Source organism: Leuciscus leuciscus, assembly GCF_965113295.1.
Source record: "Leuciscus leuciscus genome assembly, chromosome: 2".
NCBI lineage: Eukaryota > Metazoa > Chordata > Actinopteri > Cypriniformes > Leuciscidae > Leuciscus > Leuciscus leuciscus.
Genome location: NC_138726.1, coordinates 22,710,622 through 22,730,440, shown reverse-complemented (window position 1 = coordinate 22,730,440; position 19,819 = coordinate 22,710,622). Strand labels below are relative to the sequence as shown.

Sequence of the window (19,819 nt, the reverse complement as noted above, 5' to 3'; positions counted from 1 at the left end):
AATAGGGAAAACGTGGAGGTGTTTGGTCACTTCTCTGCTTGGTCCATATTGAATGAACTGGGCTAAGCTAAGTGCTAACAAAGTTTCGCCGCAAGACAGAGCGATTGAGTGCACGCACTGAGACGAGAGAGGTATGTATCAACTCGTCTTAGTTAAGGGAATAACATAGTTTAATATGAAAAAACGGTGGAGTATCCCTTTAATATGTAGTACATACAGCTAAAATAAGCCATTTGTAGGCTGATTTTGGCAAAAAGTGAAAACATTGTGGCTTTGTAGCGCATTCAGCAGAGATGGAGACTTGCAATTTATTTTTACACGAAATAGACATGTAATCAACTGAAATAGAATTGAATTGCACTCTAAATTAGACACTCTTGAACTCCCTGTGTATTTATACCCCGTGTTCTCCTTCATTCTCTGTCTGTTCTCATTGATGTTTTGTCATGTATGTTGGATTTACCCCTCTGATCTCCTGAGTTTGTCATTAAAGACATTTATCCTGTTTCTCCTTCGTTTTCATGAGTTTATACACAGCCTGTGACACTGTTCAAATGTTGAAAATAAATAATTTTATTCAGGATGCATCAAGTTGATCATAAGTGTCAGCCAAGACCTTTACATTGTTATGGTAAAAGTTGTATTTCAAATAAATGCTTTTTTTTTTTAAATTTTTTACTTTCTATTCATCAAATAATCCTGAAAAAACATGTTTCAGGGTTTTCACAAAAATATTAAGCCTCACAACTGTTTTCAACACTGAGAAAAATAATGTTAGAATTATTTCTGAAGGATCATGTGATGCTGAAGACTGTAGTAATGGCTGCTGAAAATACAGCTTTTCCATCACAGGAATAAATGACGCGTTGCGCATGTTATTCATATGCTATTTTAAGGGTGCATGCTTGGCCATAATGTAGCGTGTGCACAACGCGCATACACTTTGCTTATCTCATCTACACACAGTGTACTCACTTCTCTGTGTTTTACGGCCCTGATGAGAACGTCGGTCTCCTCGGCTGTGAACCGCTCCTGGCGTGCGCCTGGCAAATCCGCCGTTATAATAGCAATCCGCTATGGAACAAGAGCGCCTGCTCTTAAAGGGAATGTGAGATGATGCTCTGATTGGTTTATTTGACGTTATGCCCAAACCACACCTATGAGTAATGAAGCTACTTCAGCCCAACCCATTTTAGATTTGCTGAGACCCGCCCACAAAGTTACTTGCGTTTCACGCTTGATACTTGCGTTTCAGATCGTTAAAATAGGGCCCTTTGTGTGAGCACCATTGTTATCTAGTACTGCCTTAATCCTCCTAGGCATGAAGTTCACCAGAGCTGCACAGGTTGTTGCTGGGATCCTCTTCCAAAATGACATCATGGAGCTGATGGATGTTAGTCACATGGTGCTTCTCCACCTTCCGCTTGAGGATGACCCACAGGTGCTCAATAGGGTTCAGGTCTGGAGACACACTTGGCCACTCCATCACCTTCACCTTCAGCTTCCTCAGCAAGGCAGTTGTCATCTTGACGGTGTGTTTGGGGCCATTATCATGCCGTTCGGCCCAGTTTCTGAAGGGAGGGCATCATGTTCTGCTTCAGAATGTCACAGTACATGTTGTTAATGAAGCATGTTTCCCTCAATGAAGCGCAGCTCCCCAGTACCAGCAGCACTCATGCAGCCCCAGACCATGATGCTATACCACCACCATGCTCGACTGTAGACACAATTTTGTTGGTACTCCTCACCAGGGCGTCGACACACATTCTGGACACCATCTGAGCCAAACAAGTTTATCTTGGTCTCATCAGACCACAGGACACGGTTCCAGTAATTCATGCTCTTAGACAGGTTGCTTTCAGCAAAACTGTTTCTTGTGAGCAAGCTTCAGAAGAGGCTTCCTTCTGGGATGACGGCCATGCAAACCGACTTGCAGTGTGCGGTGTATGGTCTGAGGCCTGACAAGCTGACCTTCCACTTCTGCAACCTCTAAAGCAATGCTGGCAGCACTCATGTGTCTGTTTTTTTAAACCAGCTTCTGCACCTGACGCACAGCACGAGGACTCAACTTCTTTGATTGACCCTTGCGAGGCCTGTTCCAAGTGGAACCCGTCTTGTAAAACCTCTGTATGACTCTGGCCTGTACTGTAACTCAGTTTCAGGGAGTTACCAATCTTCTTATAGCCTAGGTCAACTTTGTGGAGAGCACCAATTCTAATTCTCAAATCCTTAGAGAGTTCTTTGCCATGAGGTGCCATGTTGAACATCCAGTGGTCAGTATGAGAGAATTGTACTCAATGCTCTAATACAAGATACACAAATTGGTATGATCCTGCCAAGCAGACAAAAACATGAAAATGATGAATAGGACATGGGGCTTTGCATGGTTAAATGACGTACAGCTATTATCACTTAGGGTGCACTCACTTTTGTTGCCAGCTATTTTGACAATAATGGCTTTATGTTGAGTTATTTTCAGAGGACAGTGAATCTATACTGCTATACAAGCAGCACATTGACTACTCTAAAATATATCCAAGTTTAATTTCTATAGTATTGTCCCTTGAGAAGATATCCTAAAATGTTTGCTGAAATGTGAGGGGTGTACTCACTTTCGTGAGATACTTGTATATCCTTTGTATAACTTTGGAACGATAGTGAACATTAAATATTTTAGCAACTTTTGGGAACTTACATGGACCCCCCATGTCTTTTAATTGAAATTAATTTGATTGTACATTTGCATTTAGAGGCCAAAGTCTCAAAAAGAAAATATATTCAAATAGAAATTTTTAATTGACTGATTTAAAAATTTACTTTAAATTATAATAATTTCACTGTTACAATTTTACTGTATTATTGATCTCATAATGCCTTGGTAAGCATAAGAGACTTTTTTCAAAAAATATTAATATGAATCTTTAACTTACTGACCTCAAACTTTTGAATGGTGTTTAATGAAATATCACATATTTAAAAAAATATATTAAATTAATTGAACTTTCTGAAAAAGGTTTTAACAAACTAAACTGCAGCAAAAGTACTTTTATTAGTACATCACTATTTTATGTGACAAAAAGGAGTGATTTGAATACTGCAGCAGAACCTGCCAGTTAATGCTCAAGCAGAAAAAAAAAGGCTAATAAGGTGAGAGTAGTTTCTGCCCGACATGGATGGAGGTCATACACTTCAAATAATTTCCTAAGAGTGAAAGAGATTGAGAGAGCGAGGGACCAAGAGAGAGAGGGGTGAGGGTGAGAGGAAGAGGACAGAGAGGAGGATTAAGTGAAACAGTAGACACACAAATCAGAGTAAAAGGAGAGGTGAAATGGACACTAGAGCACTGAATGTAGGTGAAGGTGGGAGACAGATGGAGGTGTGAAGTGGAACAGAAACAGAGATAGAAACCTCTCGAAGGACGAGAGCGAGAGAAAAGAGATGGTTGAGAAGACAATTAAAGAGTGGTTAAAGGTGAAAGCGTGTCAGGAATTCAATGAGAAAGTTTGGTTTGGGAAATAAAGCAGATTGAAAAATATCCAAAAAATGCAAGCAAACTAGATAAAAAATGTGACGTATATTTTCCACTCATGTAAAACTTGCTGCCACAATGCAAGAAGGGTGTGGGTAGATGGAAGAGCACTGAATTGCAGTTGCTAAGGTGTTCTGCTATAGCGTTCAAAAGTTTTTAGAAGGTATATATGGTTGGTGTTTAAGCTGTATGGTTGCTAGAGTATTCTGGGTGTAAAATGTACAGTAGCTGCTCTCCTTATCCTTTTCATTTGATTCCTTTCTGAAGGAGAAACAAGGGTTTGTTCATTCAGTAGTACTTCCATGAAAAAATATGTAGACTGTGACGAAACAGAGGTGCAGTCACATTTACTGTTGTTCATTTCAATACTGTTGTTCGATTCCACGCTATCTGGAATTTTGCGTGAGGGTGAAAGGTGTTCTGCTAAGGTGTTCAGGAGTTTTTAAGATGTTCAGATCCCCGTAACTGCATGCCCGTTGTACGTGGCCCCCCAGCCGGTGGCAGAGGTATCCGTGGAGACAACAGCATACCTGGACACTTGTTCTAGGGGAACTCCTGCCCGTAGAAACGAAGGCTTCGACCACGGGCTGAAGGTTTGGCGGCAGGCCAGGGTGATTGTCACACGGAGCGTGCCGCGTTGCCAAGCTCATCTCGGGACTTGGCCATGAAGCCAGTGCTAAAGCGACCTCATATGAAGCTATACGAGCGGCGTTACTGCGGCTGCGGATGCCATATGCCCCAGGAGCCTCTGAAAAAGTTTCAGCGGAGCCGCTGTCCTGCCTTTGAACGAATTCAAACAGTTCAACACTGACCAAGCATGTTCCTCTGTGAGGCGTGCTGTTTGGCTGACTGAGTCCAGCTCCATACAGAGAAAAGAGATCTTCTGCACGGGGGCAAGTTTGCTCTTTTCCCAGTTGACCCAAAGCCGAAACTGGCTGAGGTGACTGGGCACCACTGATCACAACTGATCTTGTGATTGCGATGCGAATTGCACGTTCTCTCAGAGGAACAAGGACTGTCTCCGCTACCTTCGTGAAGACGCGGGGTGACAGGGCCAGCCAGAAGGTAGGACTTTATACTGATATGCCCGTCCCTCGAACGCAAAGCGCAGGAATGGTCTATGTCGAGGGAGAATCGAGACATGAAAGTACGCGTCCTTCAGGTCGACCGCTACAAACCAATCTCGGGGACGGCCGCATCCAAAGATGTGCATCTGTGTTAGCATTTTGTGAACGGAAGCTAGTGAAGGGTCCGATTCAAGACTTGCAGGTCCAAGATTGGCTGTAACCCACCGCCTTTCTTGGGTACAATTAAGAAGGGGCTGTAAAACCCTGTTTTCATGTCGGCTGGAGGGACCGGCTCGATCGCGTCCTTCGCCAGTAGGACTGCGATCTCCACCTGTAAGACCAGCAAGAAGAGAACAGAGGAAATTGCTCTATTGAAATTTTGGTTACTGCTGGCTGTGGGGCCAGCGGCGGAACATTAAGAAAATGTAACATTCTCCACCCGGCCCTCCTCCGGGGGAGGGAGTGGTGCGGTAACCATCTCCTGAAGAGCTATCTCCTCCATCTCAGGGTCGCCTGTCTCAGGGTTGCTTGGAGACCTGGACGGGCTGGGTGGTCTTCCTGCGGCCGGCTCCACGCTGTGGCCTGGGTGGAGGCTGCTGCTTAGGCTGAGTGGGAGCGGAGGCCGACACAAGGGGATGCCCTCGGCGATGAACAGCCAGAGGCGCTGCAGCCGACAGCAGGGTGGAGGCAACAGCTGGCCGTCGGGGCAGGATGTGCTTGATCGCCTCCGTCTGTTTCTGTGCAAGGCTTAAAAAGCCTAGGTTTGGCTTTAGGCATTAGGTTTGTTACCCAAATATCTTCAAAAGTTGCTGCACCAATATGTTAGTACATATACAACCAGATTATCTAATCATATTGTTTTTGTTTCCTTCCTTCCTTTCTTTTGTTTTGTTTTTAATTCCTTTTTTAAATTTCTCTGGAGGTTTTGCCTCCATTGCTGCTTAAACAAGTGGACCCCGGAACTGCGTAACTTAATGAGAGTCTGCAAATTAGTGCCTGATGAAAGAAAATCATATATTTCCAACATAACGTTTATTTATCTCTCATCCAGAGATGAGACCCACTCACAAATGGCCTGCCAGAGCCACGTATTATCCGCGGATATAACCGCATCACTAATTCACACATTTTAAGTGTGAGAGCTAGATTAAACATGGGGAGAGTGCCAAGCACAATAAATGCTTGGCACTCTATATCTATATAAACATTTTAGTAGAGGTACTCCTAACTTTTTTCTGGTGCTCCTAACTTTTTGAAGATGGGAGCACCAGTGCTACCAATTAAATATTTTAATTTTGAGCCCTGGCGCAAGCCCACCCTCCAATGCTGCAATCGACAGCTCATCCTCATCGCGAACCACAAATGAGAAATTAAGCTCACCCTGAGGCGAGCCGCCATGCATTTTAAATGCATTTTAAATGCATGTTAAAACCAGGTGGAAACAAGGCCATGGTGAGCATCACTAATGTGAAGTGTAAGACAGCATGCGTGTGCGTGCATAAGAGAGACAAAGAGAGAGAGAAAGCAAGGATACAATTAGAAGTGTTCCCCGCTCAGCGGCTCCTACACACCACTTCACCTCACACTTAACTTTACCACACACACATATTCTGCCTCACCTCAAACATTGCTCTCTGACTCCAATTAGATCCCAATCCTCTTGCCCAGATTGCTCATTTACATTTTAATAATTTAAAATCAATCTCTCTCCACACCTGAGAACTGATTCTGAACCCCCAGCACACACACACACACACACACACACACACACACACACACACACACACACGTGTGTGTGGTCATGTGTGAATGTATATATTCCTTATAAATCCACTCATCTGTTAGTAACCCACCTGGTGCTCTGGAACTGTGTGTGTGTGTGTGTGTGTGTGTGTGTGTGTGTGTGTGGTTCACTTCTTCTGCATGATCTCATATCTCTCACAACATCAGCCATTAAACCAGATCCTTCCTCATGCCATGCTGAGAGATCTGAAAGTCATTTTGCTATATGTGTGTGTGTGTGTGTGTGTGTGTGTGTGTGTGTGTGTGTGTGTGTGTGTGTGTGTGTGTGTGTGTGTGTGTGTGTGTGTGTGTGTGTGTGTGTGTGTGTGTGTGAGAGAGAGAGAGAGAGAGTTACCGAAGCACAATGAGCTCCATCCAGCGAGTGAACTCAAGTGCTTCGCTCCCATATGGGTGTTACACGAGGTCTATCTGTCAGCCCCTCTCTATCACTGACTAGAGAGACATCATACCCACACCCAAACTCCGCTTTACTGCCGCTCTAAGATTTCAAAGCACACTGTATTGTATGTGCTATGCTTCAGTTTTAGAGGTGTGAGGTTGTACGGTTATAAGGGAGTTGCCTTACACGTAGTATTACTATCCCTATATTCGACTAGAAAGTTTGATGTTGAAAATCTGACAGTAATGATGCCACTGGAATATTTGCATAATCAATTATGTGTTTTTCCTCTTTCTTGAGCCGTCTTCACACTGCAAAGGTGGCACACTGGACACAGAAGCTGCCTGTATATATTTATTCATTTATCCATACTGCATATTACTATTAGTGAGCAACCAATATGGATTTTTTGATAGTTGTTGCTGACATCTTATGGAGCAGGGTGGCCGACGGCTGATATAAAGTCTATAGTCTTATATATTTAATTAAAAAGGACGTAAATATCACATGCATAACCATCGCTACAATAACATTTGTATATATAAAATAACCAAACATTATTCATTTGAAAATGATTCAATAAAAAAAAAAAAAAGTCTGAATATGATAAAAAACAAGTCTGTGAATTTTTACTTTGGATAGCTTCTTCTTCTTGATTCTGTAGAATTATATAATGTTTATGAATAAAGATTTTGTTAAAAACATGAATAAAAATGAAGTAAAGACAGTAACCAACAGTGCACTCAATTATTCAGTAAGTCTGTGAGCACTGGTGATCATATTTTCTCAAATAAATACAAGGAAATGCTCATTTAAGATACAGCAGTGTTTCTTGATAAAGTGGGTTGCAAGACCGTTCCGAGTGGGTCACGGAGTGTGTAGTCAAAGAAACAACAACAACTAAATCTTAATGTATTTCTGATGCAAGACTTTTGAAAGATTTTGAAAGATGTGCACGGAAGCTGTTGACTTCTGCAAAGACTTTGCACTTCTGAGACAAAACACGTTTTACCATTCCACTGCGCTACTTTTCCATTATTTTTCTATGTAAATGAACTAGATTGATGTGTTTGACTGATTCAGTATCTGCTGTCAGATGAGATGATGTCAGGCTATATGTCAGTGTGATAATACAAATGTTATTTTCCTAAATTGTTATGGCCGGTTCACGCAGAAAGTGTTGTGCGGTTAAAATTACAGGCATGCAACATTGTTTACATTGTCAATTACAAAAAGTAAATTACGTACGTTGTGTCTAAGCTGGGAAGGATTTGCATGCAGGTATGATGATCATTCATCAGTATGAGTGTCCATATGTCTTATGTCTTATTAACAGCCCATGTTAGTATTGTGTATTCACCATGGTAACTATAGTTTCCGTAACCTTAACCCAAAATACCACCAATTCTATATTTTTAATGATGTATTAGGGATTTAAAACATGTTCCCTCATAAAGTTGCTGGTTTAGGGTTTGATGAAATGTCATATATACCCACAACAAAGCATGGACCGGCTGCAGTCTTCAGACATTCTTCCAGTAGTTTCATCCGTAGTCTCTGCAGTTCCGGACTATCCCACTCCTCTGGATCAATGCCCCAGTACAGGTCCACCACCTGGAAAACACACATACACAGATATTTAAAACATCAAGATTTAGCCACTGAAACATTACAAACTTTTACCTAAACATTACACACACAATTTCCGGACCTGCAAGATATAAATAATTTTCATTAAATTAATTCTAAAATGAATAAATCCTTTATTGAACTCAAAAAGAAAAGTTTAGCAAAATGTTCTGGCTACTCTTTTTCTTTTCAATGAAAAAAAGAATTTAGAGAGAGAACATTTTCGTAGACCTACTGTATATCAACACCCTTAACTAATGCCTAATTCTTTTTTATTACCAAGTAAGAAAGATCTGGGGAGTAATGAATGCCTGGAAGAGTATGAATTTCCACACTCTTTCACACATTAGCACGTTAAAAGGAACCACAGGGAGAGGAATGAGGGAAGAGATAGAGAGAGACAGAGAGAATGAAAGAAAGGAAGAGGGGAACGTAACAAGAAGAGCAATGCTGAGAATGTGTTCCTGCAGTCAGCTAAACGCTACACTCATGCTGAGACACATTTCCCTGCTTACTGCTCATAATTAAGAGCTGCTAATAATTCTGTGTTTGTCTTTGAAGAACCTCACACAAAGCCATTCAAAAGGGTTATCCTTTATACTGATTATTATGAAGAACAATATGCTGAGCTGCCATATCATTTTCATTCAATTAGTTGAACTCATTTCTCCACATACACCGATGAGCCAAAACATTATGACTACCTGCCTAATATGCTGTTGCTGCCAAAACAACGCCGACCCAATGAGGTATGGACTCTACAAGAAGACGTTCTGTGGTATATTGCACCAAGACTTTAGCAGCAGATCCTACAAGTCCTGTAGGTTGCAAGGTGGAACTTGTTGGTCCAGCACATCCCACAGATGCTCAATTGGATTGAAATCTGGAAAATTTGGAGGCCAGGACAACACTCAGTGTGGCAGGGTGCATTATCCAGCTGAAAGAGGCCACTTCCGCCAGGGAACACCATTGTCATGAAGGGGTGTAACTGCAACCCACAAGTCTTTCCATTTCAGAGATAGTCTGATCCAGTTTCCTTGCCATTACAATTTGGCCCTTGTCAAAGTCACTCAGATCTTTATTCCTGTCCATTTCTCCTGAATCTAACATGTTGATTACAAGAACTGATTGTTTGCTTACCATCTAATTTACCCAGACCTTAATATGTGGCCTTGTTAGGAGATGATCAACGATATGCGCTTCACCTGTGACAGCTCATAATGTAATCAGTGTATACTGTACCCACCCACCCAACAAACTAGGATAGAAAGTAGGGCTGGGAATCACTGGGTACTTCACGATACGATACGCGATACATTGTTCACGATACCGATAATATCACGATATGGCGATACTGCGATAATCGATATATTATCAGTAATAACTCACAATATATCATGTTTTAAGAAATAAAAAAATTTTTTTTTATTAGGAAAATGAATCTCCATTTATTTTTTTGGATGAAACACAATAACAAAAACAACTTGTGTCTTATCAGTTGCAACAAAACAGTCACAGACACTATTTTTGTTTTGCTCGCAGATGATTTTTTTCACTCGGGAGAAATCGAGTGGAATCGATGATGCTCGCATGGTCGCGGCTCGCAGCGTGTGAGAGGAATCACGAGCCGAGCCGAGCACGTTACGAGCACGTTACGAGCACCTCCCGACAATTTTTAAACATGTTTAAAAAATTCGGGGAGTCGGCCCGATTTTCACCAGCTGTCCCCTATTGCCATAATCATACACAACCACGTCGATGGGGCTATACCTCAGTGGCAGCAACCATACAGCGTGCGCATACACTGTGTGGCAGCAACCATACAGCGTGCGCATACACTGTCACACACACACACACACACACACACACACACACACACACACACACACACACACACACACACACACACACACACACACACACACACACACACACACACACACACACACACACACACACACACACACTTCTCTCTCTCTCTCTCTCTCTCTCTCTCTCTCTCTCTCTCTCTCTCTCTCTAAAAATAAGTTTTTATGTTGAAAGTAGGGCTGTCACGATATGATATCGCGATTATCGCGTCCAAAATAAAAGTTTGTATTTACATAATAAATGTGTGTGTACTGTGTAGAATTATTTTATATACAGTATATAAATACACACACATGCTTGCATATATTTAAGAAATATTTGCATGCATATACAGTTTATAGATTTATATATAATTTATATTATATAAATATAAATATTGTATATCTAAATAACTTTTTATATATATATATACATGCACGTATGTGTATTTAAATATACAAAATAATTATACACAGTACACACACATTTAATATGAAAATACAAACTTTTATTTTGGATGCGATAATCGCGATATCATATCGTGACAGCCCTAGTTGAAAGGAATGGCTACTGTTCTCTGCTTTTCAACAAATCATTTGCACACACATTTATGTCATTTTTCTATCTGAAGCTTTGCCTGCATGCATGCAACATGACGGTCTCTGTGTTTAGCGCGAAAGCCCACGTGATTGCTGCCGGCTCGGGAGAAAATTCGTGCAGGACAGTCGTGCCGTGTACCAGCTGCTTTGACGCGATTATCAATTAAACTGACTCGCAACGTGTGCAATTTCACGACCTCCCGAGTGTCCGAACTTGCACCGTGTACGCCCGCCCTAACGGCTTTTAAAGTCCGCGTGAACCGGAAGTTGCAAACGACTTTTCTTCAGTGCTGTGACGTATTTCCCAGTAAAACGGAATATTGAACAGAGGGCAGGGTTTTACTCTAGCGCTCCTCCTCTCCATCTCTCGCTCATTACAGACTAACGATTTGAAGGGAGTGGTTAAGCGTTTCCCAACCCAAGTCCTCAAACCTACGTCATCAGAGAAGGGACGCCATTCCAGACCGGAAGTAACTTTTCAGACTTTGATTAAAGATTACGATGGCAAACAAATTTTTTCTGTGTTTTAACTTGCACGGATTAATTGTTCACCACAAGACTAGTAATATGCGCTAACAAAGTAAATAGGGTCAATTTTGATTTCAGTTGGACTTTAAGATCGATACTTGGCAAGAGCGCATCGAGAATCGATCGCGGGAGAAAATATCGCGAGATATCGCCATATCGATATTTTGCCGCACCCCTAATAGAAAGACATCTTAAAGGGGATTTCACATCTAGCTCATTATTCATGTTTTTGGCAAGAGGGGCAAGGTTGAGAGCTGTGAGAACACAGCGAGGCCGGAGAAACGAGCGCTGCACAGCACACTGGTCTCGAGTTCCACGGAGGAGCTATGGAAGGACTTGAAAGAATGACAACAGTGGGAGGGAGAGAGAGGGAACCACAGACGTGTGGCATTTATTTTGCAACAGTCATTTTGTTTTGTTTTGAATTAAATTTTATTTTAAGTGATTAAAAAATTATGACAGATAATATCCAGACAGAATTTTCTTTAACATATTTATGGTACACTTCCGCTCCAATTTTTTTATTAAGTAAGATATTTTTGTGAAATAAATTATTTTTGTTTTATTCAGCAAGGATGTAGGCCTAGCACAACTGTTTTCATCATTGTTAAGAACAAGAAATGTTTCTGAGCACCAAAAAGCATATTAGAAAGATTTTTTTTAATTTTTTTTTATACATGATTTCTGATCAAATAAATGCAGCCTTGGTGAGCATTTATTAGGATTAAAAAAATATTACCAACCCCAAACTTTTGAACGGTAGTTAATTTATTGAATTTCTACTGTAAAAGTGGTTGTTATTTATAGGCCAATTTCATAGAAACCAAAAGTTTATATGATTCATTATATCTGGGAGCATGACTGAGATTAATTTGCAGTGGTGTTTGGGCAGAGAAGTACGGAGCCCCGCACATGACATGACAGGGAATAACAATATATTGTTAGCCTAGAAATCTAGACGCACCCTAGCGGCAGCAAAAATGTATTTTGCAGCCAGTGTGGTCTAGCAACTCTCCATTGACTTTCGAGCTGGAAAAACCAAACTCAGGTCAGGCCAATCACATCGGGCTTAGCATAATGACGACAGAGTTGCGACGGTTCCCTGCTACTTGAAAACAAAGAATGGCTGCTGCTGCTGGCGAACAGCGGTCTTTCGAATCGGCTTTGGCCGCGACTCTGGAGGACTTGGAGTTAAGCTTTTCTTTGAGAAAAGAGCAAAGAACGGCACTTAAGTAATAAAAAAAAAAAGGAAGATGTGTTCGGAGTTTTGCCGACTGGATACGGCAAAAGTTGAATATACCAACTAGCCTTCTTCGTTGCTCTGATTGGTTGTAGCACTATCCTATTGCGTGCAGAGGGATTTTGAGAGACAACTGTTTATCCCGCCCCTCGGATTGAGCCGTGCCAATGATGAGTTGCCAGACCTAACATCTTGATGTAGGTCTGGCTTGCCAGGCTAATATATTGTGGCCACGAATTAGGAATTAATTCCCACGAATTAAGAACTTGTTAGTAAACCGTGTCAACGAACTAAGAAATAGTCGTTCCTAATAATTCGTTCCTTCATTTTGATTTAACTAAAACAAGTGAACAAATTATTACGTGACCACAATTTAGTAAAACGAGGGAACAAATGAGTAAAATGTGCTGACGTATTAGTAAGTCGTGGGAATGAATTGTTAATCCGTGGCCACGATATAAATGTATATATCCCCCTAGACCCTCCCCTCCCGCATGTCATGAGCGAGGCTCCGTAAAAAAAGAAATTGAAACATTTAAGAAATTCTGGCCTTGACTTTTCGTATATTCAGCTGTTTTTGCCCAAGTGTACAGTACATGCAGAAGCACAAATTTGCTGCTTAAAACACACAAACATAGATACATTTACACATACACACACTTTTACATCCACACACCAAAAAAGCTGTACCTGATGATGGCAAAATAATAGAGGAACAAGAAATTGAGATAGAAAAATGGCTCCTGTCTTTGTGTGTGTATGTGGTACTGGACTTAATGAAGAGAGACAGGACATTTCCTCAGCACCAGTATGACAGGACACAGGAATATCCCTGGACACATTTGTCAGAATCAATGTCACTGGCGCAGATAATTCAAATGGCAAACACGCTTCAGGGGGAATCTCTCCCTGCTGCACGCATGCGAGCGCGTCTCGCTGAAGGACTCGGTAATCAAGTATGTGTTTCTGTGTGTGCTGATCACGTCTGTTCAATGTGTGAGTATGAGTGTGATTTGTTTAATTTGATGTTGATTTGATGTGTCTATGCTGGTTACGTTTCTCTTTCTCACAATCTAAAGCAAGTCCAAAAAAATGTTGGTGCCATTCGCATAGCTCTTTAGGACCCCAAACACATTTCTTTTGCTCGGCTGGCAAAAACCAAGCCACTGTGAGCCCTGCCTTCCTTCCAGATTTCATTTAACGAATTCAATCATGGCTTCCATCCAAGAGCACATAAAGCACAAGAGACTCCCTACATAATGTGAACTCTACACTCAAGCTCTCTATGCTAATCAAACTTCTAAGAAGAGGGAAATACTTCATATGAAAAATGTCTTGCTTCTGTAAGTATACATTATAATGTCAAAGGGAAAATCCATGGCAATTTTTCCCCCTCAATCCATTCAATCCATCCAAATTTTCCCTCACTGTCATGAAAAATGATAACACTTTACAATAAAGTAAAATTTGTTAACATTATTAGTTCATGACCTAAATGATTAACAATTTTTTTTGTTTTTGCAGCATTTACTACAGTAAAAAAAAATATATATATGTAGATTTGGAAAAATGTAGATTCAAATTTGTAAGTTACCGTATTTCAACGACTGACTTTATTAACTCCTAAGTAACACTACTTTGTTTTGTCAATTTTAATTTGTTTATTCACTAAATGTAAAATGCCTGGTTGACCAATACATTTGTGAAGGCAGCTACAGATTTCTTGTTTTTAAACTAGTAACAAACTGATGTATAATATACTATAGTTTTATAGGACGTTTCACATGTGAAGTAAGCTATGACATCTTTGTTTCTGAATGAGCAAGTAGGCTATATCAGACATTAACTGTATCCTACAACAATAAACACATAATGTATTCATTCAGTGCATGCTGGGAACTCACAACCCCTTAAAATGTCAGCTATATTTGCTCAATATAAAATTATTTGTTCAGACAACTGTTTCACTATTTGGGACTATAATGTGTTTTTATGTACAGTATTTGTTTCACATTACACAAGGAATTCACATTTCTTAGTATTTGTGAATCAAAAGGTCCCATTAACTAGAAAATATGTAACTTCTTTTTTTTACAGTGTGTAACTCAGTGTTAATTACATGTTAATTTATAGGTAATTTAATAAATATGCTAGTGTTTATTGTTAATGCCTCTTGTTCATTCATAATAATTAATAATAATGTATTAGTACTTGTAAATGTTAACATGAATCTAGATTAATAAATGCTTCTAAAGCACTGTTCATTGTTAGTTAATGATAGCGAATGCATTAACGAATTCAGCCTTATCGTAAAGTGTTACCAATTTATACATTTTAATATTTAAAATTTGTCGAATGTGTTTATATACAATAATGTTGATCTATCAGTTCATTATGCACAATTCAATTTGAGTAATGGGCAAAAATCTCAGCATGCTGTTAAGGTTTTGAAGGAAATTATATTTGAAATAAACAGGTTTTTCTCTGGTCTTGATGTCAAAATGCAAATACTGTAGACATGTGCACCTCAAATATGTGCCGCCATAATGCCATTAAAGATGTTTATATGTGACCCTGGATCACAAAACCAGTCATAAGTCACACGGGTATATTTGTGGCAATAGCCAACAACAAATATGGGTCAAAATTATAGATTTTTCTTTTATGCCAAAAATCATTAGGCTATTAAGTAAAGATCATGTTCCATGAAGATATTTAGTAAATTTCAGACCATAAATGTATAAAACATTTATTTTTGTGAGTGAATGCAGCACAATCGCAAACATAAATGGACAACTTTAAAGGCGATTTTCTCAATGTTTAGATTTTTTTGTACCCTCAGATTCCAGATTCCAGAATAGTTGTATCTCGGCCAAATATTGTCCTATCCTAACAAACTATACATCAATTGAAAGCTTATTTATTCATCTCAATTTCATAAAATTGCTCAATGTGACTGGTTTTGTGGTCCAGGGTCACATATATGAGTGAAATCAGGGTAATGGACAAACCACTGTGTGGCAATCTGGTTTTGTTTAGACCATGTCTGACTTTATATGCTGTGGGTTTATTAAGCATAACCAGTGTAAGACTATGCATGTAAACACACTCATTTACCTTATTCATTGTCATCTGGAGTAAGAACCTGGCAGGCATGTTTAATCCCAGAAATGACAACCCTTACAAAAAAATAAGTATATATAAGTTTAAAAGTGAATTTTATTAAGTATACTTCAGTAAAGTTCAAGTATATTTTAAGTATACTTTATGTAGTAAGTATACTAATATTAATGTACTAGAAGTATACTTCTAAGTGTACTATTTCAATATTACTTGAGATTAAATTGATCCACTTTTTTGGTAAAACTATACTTTTAAGTATACTTTAAGTATAACAGTAGTAAACTTTGAGTACACAACTCACGCTGCGTCGAGAATCGACACATTGGGGAATGCCTTCAACGTGACGTGTCTGAAGCCTGTATGGAACTAGTCCAATCTCGATTGGTGTTGCGTCATTACATCACTCGTGACGTCGCATGTGACGGTGATGCGGAAGATATAAAGGGACGCCGGATCACAACAGCGTCAGCTTTCTGGTCTTCAGCAAGCATTCTGTGTTACTGTTCTGTCTTATTTGGTGTTGTCTGTCTAACGCTGCACTCAAGCAAATGAAGGAAGCATATTATGGCAAGCAAAGAGAAACAATTCAGGCAGTGTGCGTCCCCTTGCCCTTTCTAAGCATTCAGCAGCCAGCTCCATTGGTCCCGCGCACGGGTCGGAAGCCCACTCTGCGGCTTCTTCCGCCCGTGACAAGGACCCGATGCTCGAATTATCTGGCTCTGAGGAGTTAGATGTTTTGAGCATCGAGGCAGGAGAATGTGAGGATTCCCCACCCCAATCTCCTGCCTTCGAGGAGCTGCTGGAGGTTGTGACCAGGGCAGTGACCAAATTAAATATCGATTAGCCAGCAGAAAAGCAGGACGCGACGAGAAAGAGAAAACTAGATGAGCGCTTCCTGCAAGCCCGGTCACAGCCTTCGCGCCGGAGCCTCCCATTTCTTAATAAAAAATATTAATAATGGAATAAGCCCTTCTCGGCCTGTCTATCGAGCCCCAATATACACATATATTCACCCATCGTGGACTTGAAAGAGAAGGGCTATGGGACGATGTCGCGGGTCGAAGAGACGTTAGCAACATATCTCTCGCCCAACGCTGCATTGTCCCTGAGAGCTCTGTCGCTCCCCTCCAAGCCCTACCGTACTACATCAGCCTTGGTGGGGAAAGCATATATGGCGGCAGGTCGGACTGGTGCATGCCTGCATACGATGGGGCTTTTGCAGGCATACCAGGCCAACCTCCTCAAAGAGGTGGACGACAGCGGGGAAGTCGCCCTCAATGACATTAAAGAATTGCGTTGAGCGCATTGCGTTGCCATGCTACCAAGGAGACGGCCTGTGCCATCGGCCGCTCCATGTCAGCATTGGTAGCAACAGAGAGGCACTTGTGGCTGAACTTGTCGGGCATTGGGGAGAAGGACAGGGCCTTCCTCCTCGATGCCCCGATATCACCTTCTGGCCTCTTCGGCGACGCAGTCAACGTGTCGTCGAAAGGTTTCGGGAGGCAAAACGACAGTCAGCCGCATTTAAACAACTAATCCCCCACCGTCGTTCCAGGTGGCAGTCCCACGATGCAGCCGCCAGCTCCTTGCACCTGCAGCAGCAGAAGGAGAGTGTTGCCTCTCGTGCCCGGTTCAAAATGCTAACCACCCCTATTATTGTGAGTCAGATCAGGTCCAAGGACTGGTTTGTCACAATAGATCTAAAATACGCGTACTTCCACATATCCATCCTTCCCCAGCACAGGAAGTTTCTGAGGTTCGTTTTTGGGGGAAACGCGTATCAATACAGAGTTCTTCCATTCGGCCAAGCACTGTCACCTCGCACCTTTACGAAATGCATGGATGCCGCTCTAGCTCCACTTAGACTTCAGGGCATTCGCATTCTCAACTACATCGACGACTGGCTCATTCTGGCACAGTCGGAGGAGATGGCGGTTCAACATCGAGATGTTGTTCTGAACCATCTGAGGTGCTTGGGGTTGAGACTCAATGTCAAGAAGAGTTCACTAATTCCTCTACAGAGAACTATATTCCTGGGGGTAGTGTGGGATTCAGTTACGATGCGGGCACAGTTGTCTCCTGCTCGTATAAACACCATCTAAACCACAGTAACGAATATCAAGTTAGGCCAGGCCATCACTGTCAAACATTTTCAAAGGGTTCTGGGTCTGTATATGAGGGCCCTGCAGTGGTGGCTCAGGACCAGAGGGTTTTCCCCAAGGGGGAACCCATTTCGCACGATCAAAGTAACGCGCAGATGCCTTTGTTCTTTGGTCATGTGGAAGAAACCATGGTTCCTGTCCCAGGGCCCTGTGCTGGGAGCACCATGCCAGAGAAAAATAGGGACCACAGATGCGTCCCTCACAGGCTGGGGAGCGGTCATGGAAGGCCGCTATACCAGGGGTCTTTGGAAGGACCACCATTTTTCGTGGCACATCAATTGCCTGGAGATGTTGGCAGTATTTCTGGCTCTCAGACATTGCCTTCCGGACCTCAGAGTCCATCATGTTCTAGTGCGAACAGACAATACGCCGGTGGTCTCATATATAAATCGACAGGGAGCCTGAGATCGCGCCCTCTATGCAGACTGGCACATCAGGTTCTTCTGTGGTCCCAGGGCAAACTACTCTCAATCAGAGCAATGTTTATTCCCAGGGACAAAAATATGGGAGCAGACATCCTGTCGAGGCAGGGGCTGAGGCCCGGGGAATGGAGACTCCACCCCGAGACGGTGGAGCTGATATGGAGGGAGTTCGGTCAGGCGGAAGTGGATCTGTTCGCCTCTCACGAGAACACTCACTGTCCTCTCTGGTTTTCCCTCACTCATCCAGCTCCCTTGTGACTGGATGCCATGGTGCAGGCGTGGCCGAGGCAACTTCTGTACGCATTTCCCCCGATCGCTCTGCTCCCAGGGGTTCTAGAGAGGGTCCGGCGGCCCCATACTGGCCGGCCCGAGTATGGTTTTCAGACATTATAGGTCCTCTAGCAGGCCCTCCGTGGCAAATCCCGATCAGGAGGGACCTTCTTTCTCAGACCGGGGGCACAATACCTCGTATACCTCTGGCTCGTAAATGCTGGTCTCTCAACTGAGGTTGTTGAGACTATCCTAAAATCTAGAGCCCCCTCCACGAGGAAACTGTATGCATTAAAATGGAATGTATTCAACTTATGGTGCAGAGAACATCAGTTGGACCCAGTTAACTGCCCTGTGGCTTCAGTGCTGGAGTTCCTCCAGAGTCGCTTCTCTGACGGACTCTCCCCGTCCACGCTTAAGGTCTATGTGGCGGCTGTAGCTGCCTTCCACATGCCTCTAAGGGTGGGCACCTTCACCCACTTATAGTACGTTTCCTTTGTGGAGCTAGGAGGATGAGGCCTGTCATGGGGGGGTCCCCACGTGGGACCTGGCAGTGGTTCTTGAAGGGTTATCCCTGGCACCCTTCGAACCTTTGGACGAGGTGTCGAGAAATTTGTATCTTTAAAAGTAGCTTTCCTGCTGGCTATTACGTCCCTAAAAAGAGTCGGGGACCTGCAGGCGCTATCCGTTGCGCCCTCTTGCCTCGAGTTCGCTCCTGGCAGAGTGAGAGCTATTCTCCACCCTAGACCCGGCTATGTGCCTAAGGTGCTGACAAATGTGGCTACTCAATCAAAAGATTAAACACTTCTACAAGCCAAGTATACTTAGAATACTTAATTATACTTTTATGAATATCAAGATTGAGTACAAGTATATTCCAAATATACTTAAACTTTTAAAGTTAAGTATACTTAAGTGCAATTTTAAGTATATTTATGAGAAGTACATAAATTATATTTCTGAGAAATACTTAAAAAGTAGACTGAAAATATCCCTACGTTTTCATAAGGGAACTAATAGGCTTCAAGTGACATGGTCAGGTTTGATCATGCTTTGTAATTGGCAGATCACAGTAAAGACTAGCCAGAAGTTTTCTAATTTGCTGGATTGTGTTTTGGCTGCTGGCTGTGGAGTAAGTGGTGGGAGAACAGAGTAAGTGCAATCAGTCATGCTTTCACACACACACACAAACAAACACGCACGCACACGCACACATGCAC

At 41.9% G+C, this 19,819-nt stretch overlaps 1 protein-coding gene across 2 annotated transcripts in view; it reads right to left on the bottom strand.

Annotated features, from left to right (window-relative positions):
* The window catches only part of nwd2 (NACHT and WD repeat domain containing 2), an 82,275-nt gene that overhangs the window by 29,191 nt on the left and 33,265 nt on the right, over positions 1 to 19,819 (bottom strand). For both annotated transcript variants that reach the window (XM_082151307.1, XM_082151306.1), the window contains exon 4: positions 8,276 to 8,392. In XM_082151307.1, the coding sequence (XP_082007433.1) occupies positions 8,276 to 8,392 (117 nt within the window). The remainder of the gene's footprint in view (positions 1 to 8,275; positions 8,393 to 19,819) is intronic.